The 19,939-nt window shown below is 43.9% G+C and overlaps 1 protein-coding gene across 1 annotated transcript in view; it reads right to left on the reverse strand.

Moving 5' to 3' along the window:
- Positions 1-16,213, reverse strand: part of PPIL2 (peptidylprolyl isomerase (cyclophilin)-like 2) — a 46,565-nt gene extending 30,352 nt beyond the window's left edge. Inside the window, exons 1-6 of the mRNA XM_006877638.1 lie at positions 16,174-16,213; positions 10,297-10,346; positions 9,397-9,442; positions 6,266-6,328; positions 5,424-5,475; positions 3,436-3,487 (exon numbers count right to left, since the gene is read on the reverse strand). Of these exons, the coding sequence (XP_006877700.1) occupies positions 3,436-3,487; positions 5,424-5,475; positions 6,266-6,328; positions 9,397-9,442; positions 10,297-10,346; positions 16,174-16,205 (295 nt within the window). The 5' untranslated portion in view covers positions 16,206-16,213. The remainder of the gene's footprint in view (positions 1-3,435; positions 3,488-5,423; positions 5,476-6,265; positions 6,329-9,396; positions 9,443-10,296; positions 10,347-16,173) is intronic.
- Between the last annotated feature and the right edge of the window lie 3,726 nt (positions 16,214-19,939).

A 19,939-nucleotide genomic window follows, 5' to 3' on the forward strand; every position in this document is an offset into this window, starting at 1 on the left:
AGGGTCAGAGAAAAAGAAGAAGACACCCAATGAAATGGATTGGCCAAGTGGCAGCATCAATGGACTCAAGTATGGCAACAATAGTGAGGTTGGCCCAAGATCAGGCACTGTTTCATTCTGCTGTGCATAAGGTCGCTGTGGGTCAGTACTGACTCGATGGCACCTAACAACAACCCTAGGGAGACGAAGACAAGTATATTACTGAGAGAACTTGTCTACAGCCATCAGTATGTTCAAACATTTTTTTGGAATAAACCTGTGCGTGTATGAAAAAAAACAAACAAAAAAAACCCAACCAACTCAACATGGATTAAGGACCTAAATGTGAATCCCAGAATTATGAAGGCCATCAGTGAAAAAATCGGGACAAATGCGAGGGCACTAATTCAGGGAACACACAGACTACAAAACATTCTGAAAACCACACAAACAAAAAGTAGACAAAATAGATGAGTGGAACATACTAAAAATTAAAACCTTATGTGCATCAAAAGACTTCACCAGAAGAGTAAAAAGCGAACCCACAGAATGGGAAAAAAATCTTTCGCAATGACACATCAGACAACGGACTCATTTCTAAAATATATAGGAAACTACAACAAGAAAAAGACAAATAACCCAATTAAAAAATGGGCACAGGACATGAACAGACACTTCACCAAGGAAGAGATCCGGGCAGCCAACAAACGTATGAAGTAATGTTCACAATCACTAGCCATTAGAGAGATGCAAATCAAAACAACAATGAGATATCATCTCACACCAGCAATAATAGCAAAGATAAAAAATGTAGAGGACAATAAATGCTGGCAAGGATGTGGCGAAACTGGGACACACCTGCATTGCTGGTGGGACTGCAAAATGGTCCAACCTCTCTGGAAAGCAATATGGCGTTTCCTCAGAAGGTTAAAAATAGAAATACCTTACTGATCCAGCAATTCCTCTACTTGGTATTTACCCACAAGAAAAACGAGCCACAACACGAGTAGTTATATGCACATCAATGTTCATAGCAGCACTGCAAAAATTACAATAGCAAAAAGATGGAGGCAGCCAAAGTGCTCATCAACTAAAGAATGGATACACAAACTGTGTTACATACACACAATGGAATATTATGCTACCTTGAAGAATAATCACCAGTTAACATGGATGAACCTTGAGGGCATTATGTTGAGTGAAATTAGTCAGTCACAAAAAGAGAAATACTGCACAGGACCACTACTGTGATAAATGTGATCCCATACTAAAGGGGGTGGGGGAAATTCTTTGTTGATTGCTGGGATGTTGGACGTGGACGTGGGTGAGGGGAGGGAGGGGAAGGTAGAGCACAGGGCAGGGATTAGACACAAGATAATTTGGGTGCTAGGGAGGGGGCAACATACAAGTAGGGAGAGGGGAATGGAAGAACAAAGCAGATGGGAGAACAATTAGGCAGGTCTGAATGGGCTAAGTGGGACAGAGGTAAATAATGATGTATGCACAACCTTGGAACAAAAGGGCTCTGGGATACATAGATTGAGATATGGTTCAAATGGGAAAAAGGTGGAATAATGCAAAGATGTTTGGCTGTCTTTTGAATCTTGGTTTTCCTTGCATTATATTATAGACACTGGAGGGGGAGAGAAAGGAATAGCCAGAAACATCACCATAGAAAGCTTGTAAGTCCGTCTTCTGCCTATAACTGATTGGAATACCTAAAATGGGGCTACAATGTGCCCAGTGAAGGAGGCTTCTTGGGGAGCCTCTGCAATACATAAGATTATAGGTGGAAGCCTGAACCACATCCAGATCTCCAGAGACGGGAAATTTCCTCTTGAAAGGACCAGCATACCAGCCTGGAGCGGCTAGAACAACAGAAGATACTTCTTGAAAGAAAGACCTACAGGAAAAATACAAAACCACCTAGGCAGACAGACTTTTACTACAAGGACAAGCAAGTTGCTTCCCCAGGAAACATCAAGGCAAGTAGTCGGGTCCCCTCAGTGCAAACCCCCTTCCAAGACTAAGACTCAATGGGAATACATGCTCTGATTGGTGACCACGCTCATCACCGATAAGGGGAAGTGAGGGAAAAACAGCAATGAAGCTACAAGCTAAACCCTACAACATTCAATAGACTTCTGTGAACCCAGGTGAAGACCTGGTTGTTCAGCACTGTGGCAAAACCTGGGGACTCTTGGGCCCAGAGTCAGTGACATAGCCACAGTGGACTCGAGTGGAGAGTGAAGCGTCCAGTTGATAAGACGAGAGGGCATATGCACAAGAACACCCACACTTGCAGATAATACCCACTTGACCTGGCTTCAATGACTAGATGATCAGAGCTCAACCAGAAGAAGAAAAGAAGAGGAAAAAAAAGAGTAATCTGATACAATTTGATGAACTTGACCTACTCCTACGGAAGCAGTAGCTTAAAAGAGGGAACACATCTTTACAACAAGCATCATTCCCACCCCATCCACACACAGAGTAGACATGAATGGGCAACTTGGACATTGGCTACCCAAGATGGGGGAGGGGAGGGGTACAAAGGCAAGAAGTGACTGGCTTACAAGCTTTCAAGAGGGAACCTAGATCCAGAGGGCCTGGAGGAAGGTAGAATCTCCAGTGAGTAGTATCCAATCTGACTAGGCAGGGCTGATGAAATGAAATGCAGATGGGTCTCTTGTGATACAATAGTGAATAATTGTTATCAGGACTGATTGTGAGAGTTGGAAACGTAAAGGTAGACGTTTTATAGCAAGGAGGGGAGTGACTAACTTTCCAGTCTAGGAGTAGAGGTCCCTAGGACCACCAATGGAGAAGAGCAGAGAGCGGGAAGCAGTGATGCCTGAGCTGGAGGCAGAGATGATGACGTGGAGAGATGGAGCTTCTGTCGACTTTAGATCCAGAGAGGGAGAGGGATTGTGTGCTGAAGACCGGGGGGCAGGCTTGCAGGGTATACCCTTTGATTTTTGTTTTGTTTTTTAATAATAAAACAAAAAAGAAACAAGTGAATGACTCCACACAAGGATGTGGGGAGTAAGGGACATTGGACTCTGCAGACCAATCCTTACATTGGCTGTAAAAATGACCCTGTGGCTGAACCATATCCCCCACAGTATGTGTTGGAGTCCTGACCCCTGTACCTGTGGATACAACCCCTTGGGGAATGGGCTTGCTTTGTAACATCAACAAGGCCATGCCAGAGTAAAGTGTGCCCCAAACGCATTGAGTTAGGGGAGCAGCAGAGACAATAGACACAGAGACAGGAGAAGGTGCCACATGAAGATCATCAAGTAACCAAAGGATTTAAGGTGAAAGAGACCAAGACCTGCCCCCAGAGCCAACCCCTGATTCAGACTTTGAGCCTTCTGAGCTGTGAAAACGCATTTCTGGTCTTTAGAGTCACCACATGGGGCACATCTGTTATAGCAGCACTCACAGACTCACCTTCATTGTTCTTTGCAAATTTTAGCTCAATCAGGGACTTCCTGTCTAGTTTCTGGAAGAAACAGCAAAAATTAATAATACAGGATAGTATCACATGGATTAATGATAATCAACATAAGTAACAGAAACAATAACAACATATTAAGTGACTGATGTGAAGTAGCACTGAGGTCCTAGAGCTGAACTAAGCAGAGAGACTGGAAAGTTCTCTGGATATCTAGCTGGAGGAGCCAGAGGTGCTCACCTGGGAGGTCCTGAGGCATACCTCTACCCAGGGTAAAGGCAGCCTGGCCCCATGTGCACAAAGGGCTTGGGTATGTATTCCCCACTCTGAGGGGTCAGCTTTGGGGTCAGACCCCAGTTCTGTTCTTGGTTATGTCTCTGGGCTAGAGGTTGAGGCTGCTGAGTCTAAACTTGTGTGCGATGAGCACAGAGGACTTCTGAGATTCAAAACTGAAAGTATTGCTCATGAGGGGTAGTGGGTACACGAGAGTCCGCCTTATTGTGCTGCTGTACAAATACTTAGGAAAAAGAAAACATTAAAAAGTGAAAAAAGTACAGCTACCAACCATCTGCAATCAAAAAGGGGGAAATGTACCTAGGGATGAGTAGGAAAGGGAGGAGGGCAGGAAGGGATAAGAAAGGAAGGAATGGAAATGGTAAACACAGGAGGAAATGGATGAGTTATGCTATAGTGTGGAGACTGCAATTATTGACATGAAACAAAATACATATGAATTGCTGAATGAAAAAGCTTGCTCTGTAAACTTTTACTCAACTTACAATAAATACTAAAAGGAAAAATTTTTAAGGTGGAAAACAGAATAAATGCCCAACACCTTGGTGGCTTTTTGGTGACAGGAAAGTGGATCGTCTATTTCTCAGTGTCTGTGGTGTGTCTGCAGACCCCACAGGAACCTTCCTGAACAAGGGCACAGTTGTGGCACCCACTGTGGCACAGGAAGTAGAAGGTGGGCTGGGTGCACATATGCTGTCAGCCTCTAAGCCCACACCCTGCAGCCCCCTGGCTGGACCTTCTAGTCTGGGGATCTCCTAGGACCCCAGCCCTTTGCCTTCCTCTCCCTGACCTCTGAGAAAGCCTTGGCTCTATAGTCCTTATGCCCTAGCCCCACGTGAGGCCTCTCCCTGCAAAGCAGGCTCCACCACACTGGCTGTATTTCAATCATGTCCCTCTAACCACCCCTACAGGATGGTCCAGCAGGTACCTGCTCTCCTAACTTCAGTCTGGGCACACAAGCACATAACCTGATCTAGAGATCCAAACACCACACACTCCCCCAGAGTCTCTGAGATGTAGCATGGGGCCAGCCAACCCAGGCCCCAGGGTGCTGAGGGGAGGGGTGGACAACAAGAGTGGGTGCCTGGAGACAGACCTTAAAGAGCCAAGTCACCACATGTAAAGCCACAGCTGGGTCTTAATAGTCATTCATGTTTGAGGAACTTCAGGTATTGTGGGCAGGATGGAAGTTACGAATGAAACTCTGTTTACTAAACAACAACAAGGGCACAAAACAAATAAGGACCAAACCAATAGCAGCTCACCACCCGGTGCTGGAGGTCAGGGCACTAAGCTCACTCACTCTTCCCCTCCAGAAACATGACCCAGGTCATTTAGTGTCACCATCGCCACTAGCCTCCAATCCAGCCTCTTTCTCCAGTAGGCCTTCAAGGCTGACCAAACTACACCCAGCTCCTGGCCCTGGGAGACACAAACTTAAGTCCCCTGGCCCAAAGCAAGGTACAGCAGGTGTTCACGCAGCATGTCTGTGGCCCCAGAGGAACAGATGCATACATGTATCTATGTATGTATGTGTAGGGAACAGATCCAGAAAGGACTGCGTGTGTGGAGAGGGAGAGAAGGGAGAGTCCCTCCTCACTATGCCCCATGGATGATTCCCCACCTTCTAGTGCCCTGGCCACCAAGTGCAGGACGGACTATGCTTCCACCATACATATAGGTGACCTACCTCTCCGTTGCTGGGGTTGGTCCCGTACTTCTTAAGCCAAGGGAGGATGCTTCTGAGGGGATGAGAAAACAGAAAGCAGGGTAATGGCAGTGAGGCTTAATTGGGGACCACCACCAGAGCCCTAAAAGGCTGGTTCCAGCTAAGAGACGTGGCAATAGGCTCCCCCAACTTGATTTCTGATACTAGAAGCCAACAAGAAGAGCTCCTGGCCTTGCCAAAGAAAGTAGGGGGCTAATACTGGATAAAAGGGTTTTCACTACAGTTACATATGAATAACCAAAAAACATAACTGGTGGTGGTAGTTATGTGCCGTGGAGTCAGTTCTGACCCATAGCGACCCTGTACAGGGTTTCTGAGGCTGTAAATCTTTGCGGGAGCAGAACGCCTCATCTTTCTCCCACGGAACAGCTGGTAGTTTCTAACTGCTGACCTTGTGGTTCGCAGCCCGATTTGTAATCACTACGCTACCAGAGCTCCTTAAAACAAAAAACACAAAACACACAACAAACAAACAACCAATAAATAAATGTGATCTGTCTATACACTGAAATGCTAGGCCAGCATTAAACATTATTTTTTCAGAGAACAAGAAGAAAAAAGATCTCATCAAACAAAGTGAAAAATGGATCCAGAACAACCTTTATGGTACCATCTCAACTGTGTTACAATAAGAGCACTTAAACAAACAAACAAAAAAACCAAACCCCTCCTGGGTCTCCAAGAGGCTGCCGGAACCAAGGCTCTGGTGGCCTCAGCACCGCCTGGTTGGCACTGCCAGAACCCCAGACCCTCTTCAACAATCTTTCTATGTTTATTAGACAGAAATGCAAGGGAACACTCACAGCAGGTCAAACACGATGCCTTCGGGAGTGCACACAGGATAGATGAAAGGCTGCAGAGAGAGACTGAGAAAGGACACAAGTCACCACTGTTCAGCTGTGACGCTGACACACACAGGACTGACCCAGACACCTGTCCAGACACACACGGCTCTTTCCTGCTTTGTCCCTTTCTCCTTCAGTCATTTCTTCAACAATCTCTGGGGCTTCTCACAGCTGGTGTTGAGTCTTGGGGCCAGAGTTGACCACGAGGAAGCTCCGATTTGTGTACAAACCAGTTAAGTCCAAGGCCAGGTTCCCACAGAGGTGCTGAGAAAGCCTTGGGAGCAGTCAGACTTCTCTCCATGTGCTCTGCTGGGTCATGTCTTGGTTCTGTTACCATGACCAACCCAAAAGAGACGACTGGCAGTCATCTTAGGGATTGTTAGGAATTGGATTGTGGCCCCCCAAAAGCTACGCTGAAAACCACTTGTACTTAGGAACATGCCCATCGTGGTTTATTTTTGTAGTCAGTTAAATGAAAGGAGGTCATACAGGAGTAGGGAGAGTCCAAATTCCTTCTGAGTGGTACCTTATAAAAGTGGAGAAAATACTTGGAAACAAGGTTACACACAAGGGGAAGAAGTCAAGAAATGCCAAGACACACCCAGGACAGAAACCAAAGGATCTTCTGTTAGAGCTGACAGGGAGGAACAGTCTCCCTGTTACTCTAAGGTCACACATCCAGGAGAGTAAAACTATACAGTTCTGTTCTTCAAAGCCACCCACTTTGTAGCAGCCCTGGGAGGGAAAATGAGAAGGAAGCAACAGTGAAATGTGCTCTCTGAGATCTTATGAAGAAGCAGTAGCCAAACTTCTCCAGTGAAAACTGCCCTCCCCGACCCCAAAGGATTCTGGGAGGGGACTACTGAGGTCTGAGTACCTTCTCTGCCCCTGACCATCCTCCCAAATGTTTCAGGGTTTGAGGTGATCATCCGAGGGGTGAACATGTGACTCCGACGAGATATTAATTCAGTTTAGGCTCCAGACTGCCCCAAGTCTGGTAGCAATAGCCTGCCTGAGAATGAAGCTTCCAGGTGTGCATTTACCTTGCAGAAAGTAATTTGGTTCTAGTTGGACCACACCTAAAATGAAGAGGCACCAGTTGGGAGTGGATGCTGAATGAACCTCAGGAGGCTAATGTCATCCATAATGGTCATGTGTGAGAACAGAGAAAGACCCTGAGACCTGAGGCTCTAATGGAGCGTCCTGGTTGGTGACCATGTGAGGGATAGGACATCATATTCCTCCTTGGGACAAGATAGCTCTGTACTGTGACCCCTCTGTTTGTATCCTTTTTGGCTAATGTTGTGACCGGAAGTCTGATATACTCCTGGTAAGGTTTGTGAGTTATTCCAGGGAGGCAGTGAAAGCCATGGGGTGGCCTTCTGGCTCTGACCCAGCTCGGGGTGGCTGGGGTTGGGGTGAGAGAGCACCAGGTGAGCAGGGGGTGACAATAGAGAACTATTCTCAATTTGAGGACTGGACTCATTTCCATGTTCTGGGGACTGAGTTCATGCAGATTCTGACCACACAGCTGGTGATGACAGAGGGATGTCCTGGCTATGGCCCTTTGTTTAGTGCAGTGGCCAATGCAAGAAAAAGCAGAGCCCATATACGGAGAGACACTGCACCCTGGCAAACTTCCTGGGTATCCTTTTCTTCCTCATAGGGTTTGTCTCTAGCCAGCAAGAAGCCTGGTTGACCTGGCTTCTAGTTTATACATTGGTCACCTATGAGGTTGGTCAGCACAGGTTAATCTTGGCAGCTCTGGCACCTTAACTAAGCAAGGAACTAACTAACCAATGGAATCCTTTTTGGGTAGTCGTCTCCCTCTCTGGCTAAATCATCCAGTCTGCCTTTGCTTCCAAGTTGTATTCTGGCTGTACTTCTTTTAAGACAGAATTCCAAGTTGCATTCTGGCTGTACTTCTTTTATATATTCTAGTTCAATATTCTTCATCAACACCATGATTCAACTCCTACATCTTCCTTATTCGTTGTCCAGGTTTCACCACGGCTTGTGCTTAGGGAAATGCAGACCCAGTGGGGACCCCAGACATGTCTACTCCCATAAACCCCCTGGCTCTGGAAGAGGCAATGCATTGGGACTTGAGGGTTTATCTCACCTAGTCCCACTTCACCATACCCTCCCCCTCTGCTCAGGCAAACGCAAATGAAAACTGGCAAGAAGGTTTCAAGTGGCTCTGCAGCCAACCTGGGAGCTGAGCCCCCAGGTAAGGGGAAAGAGGCTCAGATGTTATGACTACTGCTATTGCAGCTGTTACTACTTTGACACTGGCACACAAGTCAAGCGCTTAAGGCAGGAAGCCTTGTTACTAGCTGGGTTCGAGGCTCTGTGATACCACTTCTGATGGAATGCCTAGGTGAGGGGCTTCACTTATCTAAGCTTCAGTGCTGTCAACCATAAAATTAATTAAAGGGCCATTAAATTGGTATGACTCATACTGACCCTATAAGATACAGTAGAATTGCCCCATAGGGCTTCAAGAGGCCCCAATATTTACAGAAGCGATGGTCTCATCTTTCTCCGGCAGAGTGGCTGGCGGGTTTGAATTACTCAGTGAGCAACCCTAATACAGAGCTATCAGGACTCCTGCAATCATAAAACAGGCTTAGCAATAGGTTTGCCTACCTCAGAGGGCAGGAATGAGGTGAAAAGGATAGCACCTATATATACACACTCATAAGAAACAGCAAATTGTTATTGCTCATCCTCATTGTTGGGAGTGCCTTCTCCCAGGTTGGGCAAGAGTTGGTGGTTTGTTGGTTTTTTGAGTTTTGTTTTTGTTTTTTGTTTTTTTTTTTTAAGTGGGGGTGGAGTGGGACACAGATGGACCCACAACTGTATGTCAAAGAATGAGATTTACGACCAAGTTTCTAAGTATCGTGGTATAGTGCTATAGAATTAGCACTGGACTGTGAACCAAAAGGTTGACAGTTAAACCCAAAATCTGTTCCTCAGAAACTCTATATAAGCTTGCTATGAGTCAGAACCAACTTAACAACAACAACAACAAATCTGAGTATCAGAAAACAGGTATAAGACAAAGATTAGCTTTCAAAACACCTTACCTGCAGTGATCGAAAGGTAACCGACGGAAATTTGTTTTGGGGATATCTGTTAATAAAATAGATTCTGTAAGCAAATTTGATTTATGTGCTCCTACCAACAACCCAATACACTGTAAGATCATTTAGATGAGAAACTCTGGGTGGTGTCATTGGTTAATGTGTTTAACTGTTCCAGTCTCCCCAGAGATCCCTCAGGAGAAAGGCTTGGCAATCTACTGCTGAAAACGTAACCACTGAAAACCCTAGAGAGCACACAGGCAGTGGCCATGAGTCAGAATAGTCAATAACAACTGATATCCAGGCTGCTGTAAAAAATCAGTCAATCAATCCCTGTCCTAATTGGTCACAGGAGTAAAACTGCCATAGGCTTCTTAGAGAGCAAGGACCCACAACAGTAGGGGTATCAAAACTGTGGCAGAGACCTACCTGTGTGCTTTGTCCACTGAGCTGTTTTTTGTTTTTTTTTTTTAATGTACCCCTTGTGTTTTGGTTATATCTATTAAATGTTTTGTAATCCACAATTGCAAATGGCTGTGATCTTTTGGAAGTAGATTGCCAGGCCTTTCTTTGGAGGCACCTCTGTGTGGATTCAAACCTCTAACCTTTTTGTTAGTAGCTAAGCACTGAACCATCTACACCACCCAGAGATTCCAGAGCCTGGATAATTTTGGATAGTATTCTTTTTACTCCTTCTGAATTTTATAGAAAAAAAAATGTTTTAACATTTTAAAAATTACTAATAAGATTAAACATTTTCCCCACACTTAGCTTTATTTGCGTGAGCTATGCCCTCAATTTGTCTATTGTAGCTTCCACAGTCTGAACCTTTACAGGCTCACTGCACAGAGGCAAGATCATGCCTTGATTCTTCCCCCAGAGCGAGTAGATTTCATGCCTCACCTGGCTTCTTGCCACCATAGAAGTGAGTGTATTCAGCACAGGTAATGTACCTGAAGAAGAGTGAGAGAATGTTACTGTTGGCAGAGGAAAAAGTTGTAGGAAGCAACTGATGACTTAAGTCATTCCCTCATTCAGCTAACAGTTATGAAAGTAAAAAAGTATTGCTATGGGGGGCGCACAGGAGGATTGTCAAGGGACCACACACATGAGACATCCAGGAAAATGGCAGACTAGGCAGACAGGCAACCCAGACCTCTGTAACAGAGACATGAGACCAACGAAAGACAATCCTGCAATCCCAAACTTCAGAGGAAAGCAGCATGCAGAAATGAATCGGATACTGACTAGGAGAAGCAGGGAATAACAAGATAAACAGAAAGGGTGAGTTGTCAACCAGCCTGACACAATGCAGCTATTTTTAATTTCTACAAGCAGCGTTTGAACACGACAGTGAACTGATCTTCAACAATGTTTGCCTAGGACCACAGAAGTACGTACACTAATGGCTGGTAACCAGAGAGGTGTGATCTGTCCCTTCTTCCCCAAACCCTCCTATACTTGCCCACCCAGCAGCCAATGATATACCCTTTGAACAGCTGCACAGTCCCTAGCTCCCTTGAGGTCAGAGGTACTGGGTGCATATCACCGTCACATTTAGAGGTGTGATCTCTCCACCTTTCTGGGCCAGAATGTGAACTGCTAGATGGGCACTCTGCTCCCAGCCACGACCAGGTGGTTTGGAACTCCTTTCAGGACCATGCACTCTAAATAGAAAACTGATTTGCTCTGGAACCCTTCAACAATTCACAATAAAAATCTTTTTTTTTTTAAAAAAAAAGAAGGAAAATTGGAGATGACAGAGAGAGAAGAGGAAGGGCTGGTTGGTTCAAAGCATGGTGAGACCTGGGGACTCCTAAACCTACAGACTAAGACATAGCCACAGAGGACTAGAGTTGAGAGTGAAGCATCCACTCTCAACTGATGCACAAGATGCACAAGAATGCCCAAACTTGTAGACAGTACCCATGTGACCTAGCTTCAATGGCTTGATGATCAGAACTCGACTAGAAGAAGATAAAATACCAACTGAGAGGGAAGGAGTCTTCACATCAAGGATCAATCCTATCCCCTCTGTATACAGAGATGATAGGGATGGGCAACTTACACATTGGCTACCTAAAATGGGAGGCTATAAAGGCATGAAGTGACTGGCTTACAAGTTTTCAAGAGTGAGTTTAGTTTCAAGTGTGTGGGGGAAGGTAAAATCCCCAATGAATAGTATTCATCTTGTCTACACAGGTCTGGTAAAAAGAGGTGGGGATAAGATTTTTATTCAATAGTGAGTGATTGTTATTATGACTAATTGCAACTGTCACCACTGTAAAGGTAGAAGTTTTGTAACAAAAAGAGAGAAGTAGTTAATCTTACAGACCAGGAACAGAGGACCCTAGGATCATTAAAGGAGAGGAGCATGAGCGGAATGTGGGACCCTATACAGAGAAACAGCACCACCAGAGATGGAGGCAGATATGAGGGCATGGAGAAATAGAGTAGCTGAGGACTCTACACTCATGGAAAGAGAAATGCTGTGCGCTAGTGGCCAGGTGCTGGTGGCCAGGAGACAGGCTTGTAGAATGTGCACTTTGGTTGTTTAAATTATTATATATTTCTGAGTGTTTTTGTGTACATCCCCCTGCCCTCCAAAAAACAAAACAAAAAAGCAGAGTGAATAGAAGCAAATACTGTTGAATGATGATGTGAGGAGATTGTAATCATTGCAATTAAATGATGAGTGTAAAACTGATGTTCTCCCACATAAACTATTACTCAATTCACAATAACAAGTTAAAAAAAAAGAAAAAGAAAGGAAAATACTGTTACTAAGGTTCCTGTCCACACATGCAGGGTTTATTCCAACCAAAATGTGTCTAAAAATACACATTCTTTTCTAGCACACATGAAACATTCTCCAGAATAGAGTATATTTGGGCCACAAAGCAAACTTCAATAAATTTTAAAACATAGAAATGTTTTAACTATGAAATATCTTCTCAGATCACAAGGCTACAATATTATAAATCAACAATAAGATTAAAGGGAAAAAACCCCTGCTGAAAAAAATTTCTCAGTAAGAGATGAAATTGGTAAATTCTGTTAATCAAATGGGAATGAAAACACAATATACCAAAACCTTCAGGACACAGCAAAAGCAGTGCTCAGAGACAAACTAATAGCAATACATGCACACATCAAAAAAAGAATGAGCTAAAATCAACACCGTAACCCAGCATCTCCAACAATCAGAACAATGGTAGCAAGTACGTTTGTAAGTCACCAGAAGAAAATAAATAATAAAGATTACAGCAGAAATCAATTAAACAGAAAAACTAGTACAAAAACTAGCAATCTGAGATTAAAAACTTTGAAGTAGACTCATTGAAAGGATTAATAAAATCAACAAACCACTGGTAAATGTCACAAATGAAAAGGAGAAGATAAAAATAAAAAGAAACTTATTTTAAAATGGGACAACAAAACAAAAACCGACTCCATGGCACATAACAGCAACAATGGTACATACACGCACTGCTTAAAGGGTATTGAGCAGGACCTTGATGTGATCTACCATTATATTGGATGCTGTGTGGAAGGAACAAGCAAGAATTGTTAGGTGCCAATGAGTTGATTCTGACAAACAGCGACCCTATACACAACAGAATGAAACACTGCCTGGTCCTGTGTCATCTTCACAATTGTTACTTTTGAGCCCATTGCTGCTGCCACAGTGTCAATCATCTCCTTGGAGGTCTTTCTTTTTCACTGGCTTTCCACTTTGATGTCTACTCTAGGGAGTGGTCCCTCCTAATAACATGCATGAAGTGTGAGATACCATCCTGTCTTCTAAGGAGTATTCTGGCTCTACATCTCCCAACACAGATTTTTTTTGTTCTTCTGGCAGTCTATGGTACGTTTAATATTCTTTTCAAATACCATTATTCAAATGCATCAATTCTATGGCCTTCCTTATTCATTGTCCAACTTTCAGGTTACTGAAAATACTCAAACTGACATCTTTGCTCTTCAACACCTTAAAGAGATCTTGTACAGCAGATTCGCCTAATGCAATATATCATCTGATTTCTTAACTGCTGCTTTGATGAGTGTGATTGCAAATCCAAGTAAAATGAAGTCTTTGGCAACTTCAATCTTTTCTCCGTTTATCATGATATTATTTATTGGTCTATTTTTAAGGATCTTTGGCTTCTCTATATTGAGGTACAATCCATACTGAAGGTTGTGGTCTTTGTTCTTCATCAATATGGATTTTAAGTCCTCTTTGCTTCCAGCAAGCAAAGTTGTATCAACTGCATATCAAAGGTTGTTAATGAGTCTTCCTCCAATCCTGATGTCATGTTCTTCTTTATATAATCCAGATTTTCAGATATTTGCTCAGCATAAAGACTGAGTAAGTATGGTGAAAGGATACAGCCCTGGTATACACCTTTCCTGATTTTAAACCATTCAGTATCCCCTTGTTCTGTTCTACTGCCTCTTGGTCTATGTACAGGTTCCTCATGAGTACAATTAAGTGTTCTGGAATATCTATTCTTTGCAACATCATCCAGTTTATCATGGTCCACACAGTTGTAGCATATTATCAAGATCCAGTGATTCTGGAAGAAGTCCAAGGTGCATTGAAGGCATTGGCAAAGAACAAGCACTGGGAATAGATGGGATACAAATGGAAATCTTTCAATAAACTGATGTGGCACTGGAAAAACTCACTCATCTATGCCAAGAAATTTGGAAGACAACTACCTAGCCAGTTGACTAGAAGAGATCCGTATGTGTGCCGATTCCACAAAGAGGTGATCCAATGGAATGTGGGAATCATCAGACAATATCACTGATATGCCAAACGAGTAAAGGTTTACTAAATACAAAAATGGCTCCAATCATACATCGATAAGAGAACTTCCAAAAGTTCAAGCCTGATTCAGAAGAGGACACGGAATGAAGGATCTCATTGTGGACATCAGATGGATCTTGGCTGAAAGCAGAGAATACTAGAAAGATGTTTTACCTGTGCTTTACTGACTATGCAAAGGCTTTTAATTGTGTGGCTCATCAGAAGTTAAGGACAACATTGCAAAGAATGAGTACTCTGGAATACTTAATTGTGCTCATGAGGAACCTGTAAATAGATCAAAAGGCAGTTGTTCAAACAGAACAAGGAAAGACCAAATGGTTTAAAATTAGGAAAGGCATGTGGCAGGGTTGTATTCTTTCACCATACTTATTCAATCTGTACACTGAGAAAATACTCTGATAAGCTGGATTATATGAAGAAAAATGTGGCACAGGATTGGAGGAAAATGTATTAATAACCTGCAATATACAGATGATACAACCTTGCTTGCTGAAACCTAAGAGAACTTAAAAAATACTTAAAAGATCAAAGTCTTCAGTATGGGTTACATCTCAATGTAAAGAAAACAAAAATAAATGGAGAAAGATTGAAGTTGTCAAATACTTCATTTTGCTTGCATCAATCATCAACACTCACGGAAACAGCAGTCAAGAAATCAAATGATGTGTTGCATTGGGCAAATCTGCTGCACAAGACCTCTTTAAAGTATTGAAGGGCAAAGATGTCAGTTTGAGGACTAAGGTATACCTGACCCACACCATGGTATTTTCAATAACTTCATATGCACGTGAAAGTTGGACAGTGAATAAGGAAGACCGTAGAAGAATTGATGTTGGAAGAGAGTATTGGAGTACTACGGACTGCCAAAGAACAAACAGATCTGTGTTGGAATAAGTACAACCAAAGGGATCCTTGGAAGCCAGGATGTAATATTGCCTGGTCCTGCACTATCCTCACAATCAATGCTACGGTTAAGTCCATGGTTTCAACTATTATATAAATCTATCTCCTTGAAGCGTTTCCTGTTTTTTCACCGACCCTCTATTTTATTAAGCATGATGGCCTTCTCCAGGAACTGGTCCCTCTAACAACAAGTCTAATCCAAAGTATATGAGTCAAAGTCTCGCCATCTTTGTTTCTAAGGAGACTTCTGCTCTTCATCCAAGACAGACACTGGAAAGACAGACTTGTATAAGACTGTGTGAGATTATCTAGGGAAGAAACCTGAGGCTGCTGACTTAGAGGTCTGGGAGTGAGGGAGTAGAGTCTAGTAAAAGAAATGGAGAGAACACTGCAAAGTCCGAAAACAAAGAGAATATGGAATCCTATATAACAAAGAAGCTCTTCACAAAAAGAGGAACTGTTCAACTATGTCCTCTGCTCTTGAGAAGTCCAACAAAATGAGGACTTAGAATCAACCACTAGCTTTGGCATCACAGAAATCGTGAGAAACTTGTTAAGAGCCATCCTGGGGCAAAAACAACAGCACAAGAATTTGTCATCCTGGGATGCAGTCAAGGAAACATGATAGCAGTGGGTCAGGTGCACAGGGACAAGGAAACACTGGTGTGTTTTAAACAAGGCGGTACTGCGGTGTGCGTGCGTGCGTGGACGAGTGTGAGCTAACAGACCCAGGGAGAGGAGGCCAGAGGAACCACCTACAGGCACCAAAGGACCTAAGGGGAAGGTAGGGTCAGGCAAACGTGGAGAAGCGAGAGCTTAAAGAGGATGGCGCTCATTACCCAAAAGGACGGTATTAGTATTAGCTCAGGGTCAGGGGAGACGCGGAAGCCGGGAGGTAAGGATTTGTGAAGGGTGGCCGACACCCTACTTGAGAGACTTCTTAGACTAAGTGATATTTGAGAGGCGCTCTAGGATCCAACAGGAGTTCGCGGAACAGGCGACCTTAGTACCGGGACGCCGCTCCTGTCCGAGGCTCCACTTACATCTTGTCCTTCTGGTGCTGTCGCTTCCCCATGGCGGCGGCGACGGATGGCAATACGACTGAACAGGCGTTAGCACAAACTACAGCCAACAGCTCGGTCCCCAGCGTCCTTACCGAGACATCAATCACTTCCTGTCTCCACGACCCACCCCGGAAGTGCGCGCGTAGCAGGCCGGGAACTGCGTCTCTGGCGTGGAGCGCGCATGCCCAGCAGGTGAGGGCTGTCACTAGGGTTTTTTGCACCTAGCGTTGAACTCGACTCCAAGGAAGCCGGTTTTGAGACGCCTCTCTCCGCATCGCTTCGCCTACCAGCCTAACCCCGGTACGGTCCCACGCCCGTTTAAACCTGCCTCGAGCTCTCAAGCATTAAAACCCATCTGGAGCTCCAAGTCCCACCAACCGTGGCAGCTACCATCCAGCCTACTTTCGCCCATCCATTGCCCCTGTGACCCAGTGGCAGGTGGTCACCAAGCCTGGATGCTTCCAGTCCTCATTGGTCCCAACTGACTTCAGCTAGACCCTACCCCTGCTCCAGATCAGGTCTGTGACCCCTCTGTTCTGTCAACATTAAGATCACAAGTGTGGTGGCTTTAAAAACCACTTGTAGTCCATGAAAGAGCCCTGATGGCACTGTGGGCTAAACATCAGGTTGCTAACTGAAAGGTCGGTGGTTGAAATTCACCAGCTGCTTCCCAGTCAAAAGATGAGGCAGTCTCAGAAACCCTATGGAATCTCACTCTGTCCTATAGGGTCACTGTGAGTTGTGATCCACTTAGTGACATTGGGTTGGCTGGGTTGTATTCCATGAATCTCAATGCTAACTAGCCTGTGCTCCAGGCTCCTGGCCTTCATTAGGTACCCAATGACTTCAAATTTAACGTGTGATCAGCACTTAATTCTCTACTCGCCCAATCTCCTGAACATACCACCCCCACACAATCACTGGAAGCCAGCTACTCTTGCCTTTTCTCTTAGGTTTCAACTTGATGATGCCTCAGAGACCTAGCCTGACAGCGCCATCCCAGACAGCTGTCCCCAGGCCTCTCCATCTCAGTTCCCATTAGGCTGCTTATCACAGTGCATCATCCCATAGTAATTTCATCTATGATGTGCTAGATTACCCCATCCCTTCAGAGACACACCCCACTTGGCTTTTTTCATTATCAACAGTTCCAAGAGACATGTGCAAGGTGTACAGAAGGGTCTCCACATCTGTCCAAGTACCTTCCTCCAAGGGCTTACATTCCACATGCAGGTTTGGTGCTAAGGTCAGAAGTAAGCTGACAATGGAAGTCACACATCTGTAAAATTCCTTAGGAAGTTGCCAAATTGGAAAGGGACACACTTTTTTCCTACCAAGAGTGAACTGGTCACCGTTTCACAACTGCACACCAAATAGGTTGTGTTGAGGGGCCAAATGTACTAAGAGGGCAGATATGCAGCACAGTCAGGTCAAATGAGCACAAAGACATCACTTGTTCCTCTTACAAAAAGCATGTGGGTGAGTGCTCCTGTTAGTGTACAGTGGAGCACAATTACCCTGACCACCCGCTCTGGGCTCGAGGGAGACCTAAATCACCAAGAAGCATTGCACAGCCCCTACCCCCAGCATCAGCACAGCACAGTACAGCGCCTCCACAGTAACTTTATTCATTCATCAGGCCATGTCTGAAGGGAATGGTTATGGGCTCCTGTGGTGGGACACCAACTCTGAGCTGCTAGGATCATTCTCTGAGTCATCTTTTGGTCTGGGTACAGGCTGGAACTTGAGTAGGACAGGTGGGGTGAAGATGGAGGACTTCACAGGAGGCAGTGGTGTCTCCTCGTTGTTGGGGGAGTCATTGCAGGCTGAGGTCCTGTATGCACAGAAATATCCAAGAGATACCCATGAAGTTTGTGCCTTCAGCAACCTCTCAGGCATGTTTCTACTTTTAGTAATCTCCCCCTCTGAATATGTGTGCAACAATGGGTATAACTAGAAAAACCTAGAAGCAATCTAAATATCCATCAACCAAAACAACCACTTCCTCCCCTGAGACTATGACCCTAGTCACCCCTCACCTCTGGAAATGAACTCACCCCCATGGCTCAATTCTTATAGACATGTCCATAAGGGGAACAATAGCACTAAGGATACAATGTACACATTAGAATAATAAACCATTTCATATCAAAAGATTTAACATAGGACAAAGGGCAAAATTCAGAAGGCAGAAAGAGGAAAGAAGGAATAGAACTAGGAAACATAGGGAGGAAATGGGATAAGTGATTTGCATTGTGAGGAATACAATTAATGATGTAAAACAAAATGTGCATAAAATGTTTGAGAACTAATTTGCTCTGTAAAATCACCAACAATTCACAATAAAAAAAAATCATAATAAAGCATAACAAAAATCAGTTCCTGTTGAGTGACCTCTAACTCATGGTGTCCCCCCGTGTCAGCAGTACTGTGCTCCACAGGGGTTTCAATGGCTGATTTTTCAGAAGCAGATTGCCAGGCCTTTATCGCAATGTATCCCTGGGTGGATTTTTTAGTTAGCACCTGAGTACTTAACCATTTGTGACACCCAGGGATGCTGATGTTGTTGTTGTTAAGTGCCATTGAGTCAGGTGGACTCATAGCAACCCTGTATAGAATTTCCGGGGAGCAGCTGGTAAGTTGAACCGCTGACCTTGCAGTTCAATTCGACTTTGCAGTCCAGCGCATTAACCCACAGTGCCATAACAGGACTCCAGGGACTCTGATAGTGCTAAAGAATTCTTTACTTTTAAATTTTACTTGGTAACAACTTTGCAAAAAAGTTCACTATTACCTTCCCATCCTCATCCCTTTTCTGAACTGATTTGATAGCCTATGATTCCATAATCAGATTTGTAATTTTCATGACTACATATTTCATAATTATGTGAATGCTCTTTTAGGCTGTTTTGTTTCTGTCTTTTAACTGATGTGGCCATAACATTTGTATATACAGTGGCTTTATTCTTTTCCTTAGTCATTTTCTTGGAGCCAATTCCCATGATTGAAAATACCAGATCAAGGACTATGAAAATGTGTGTGGTTCCTGATATGTTTTTAAAAATTGCCTTTCAAAAGGCTTAGGCCTTTATACTTCAAAGGATACAACCAAGAAAATCAAATGACAACCTACAGAATAGGAAATTTGTGTTGGAAGAAGTACATCCAGGATGTTCCTTAAAGCCAGAATGTTAAGAGTTCATTTCTCACGCTTTGGACATATCAGGAGCGATCAGTCCCTGCAGAAGGACATCATGCTAGGTAAAGTGGAGTGTCAGCAAAAAAGGGAAAACCTCCAATGAGATGGGCTGACACAGTGGCAGCAGCAATGCACTCAAGTTTAACAATGGCTATGAGGATGGTACAGGACCAGGCAGTATTTTGTTCTGTTGTGCATAAGGTCGCTATGAGTAGGAACCAACTAGATGCCACCTAACAACAACAGAATGGGAAGAAATAATTGAGAATCATATATCTGATAAGGCATATCTAGAATATACATGAACCCTTACAAGTCAACAACATAAAAACAAGCAATCCAATTAAGAAATATGCAAAGGATGTGAAGAGACATTTCTCCAGAGAAGATCTACAAATGGCCACCAAGTAAATGATAAGATGTTCCACATCATTAGTCATCTGGAAATATAAATCAGACCATCAGGATACGTCTTCACACCCCATAGGATGTCCAGAATCAGCAGGACAAACAATAACAAGTGTTAGAAGAACGTACAGAAACTGG

The sequence above is a fragment of the Chrysochloris asiatica genome, unplaced genomic scaffold (genome assembly GCF_000296735.1).
Source record: "Chrysochloris asiatica unplaced genomic scaffold, ChrAsi1.0 scaffold00545, whole genome shotgun sequence".
In the NCBI taxonomy this organism is placed as follows: domain Eukaryota; kingdom Metazoa; phylum Chordata; class Mammalia; order Afrosoricida; family Chrysochloridae; genus Chrysochloris; species Chrysochloris asiatica.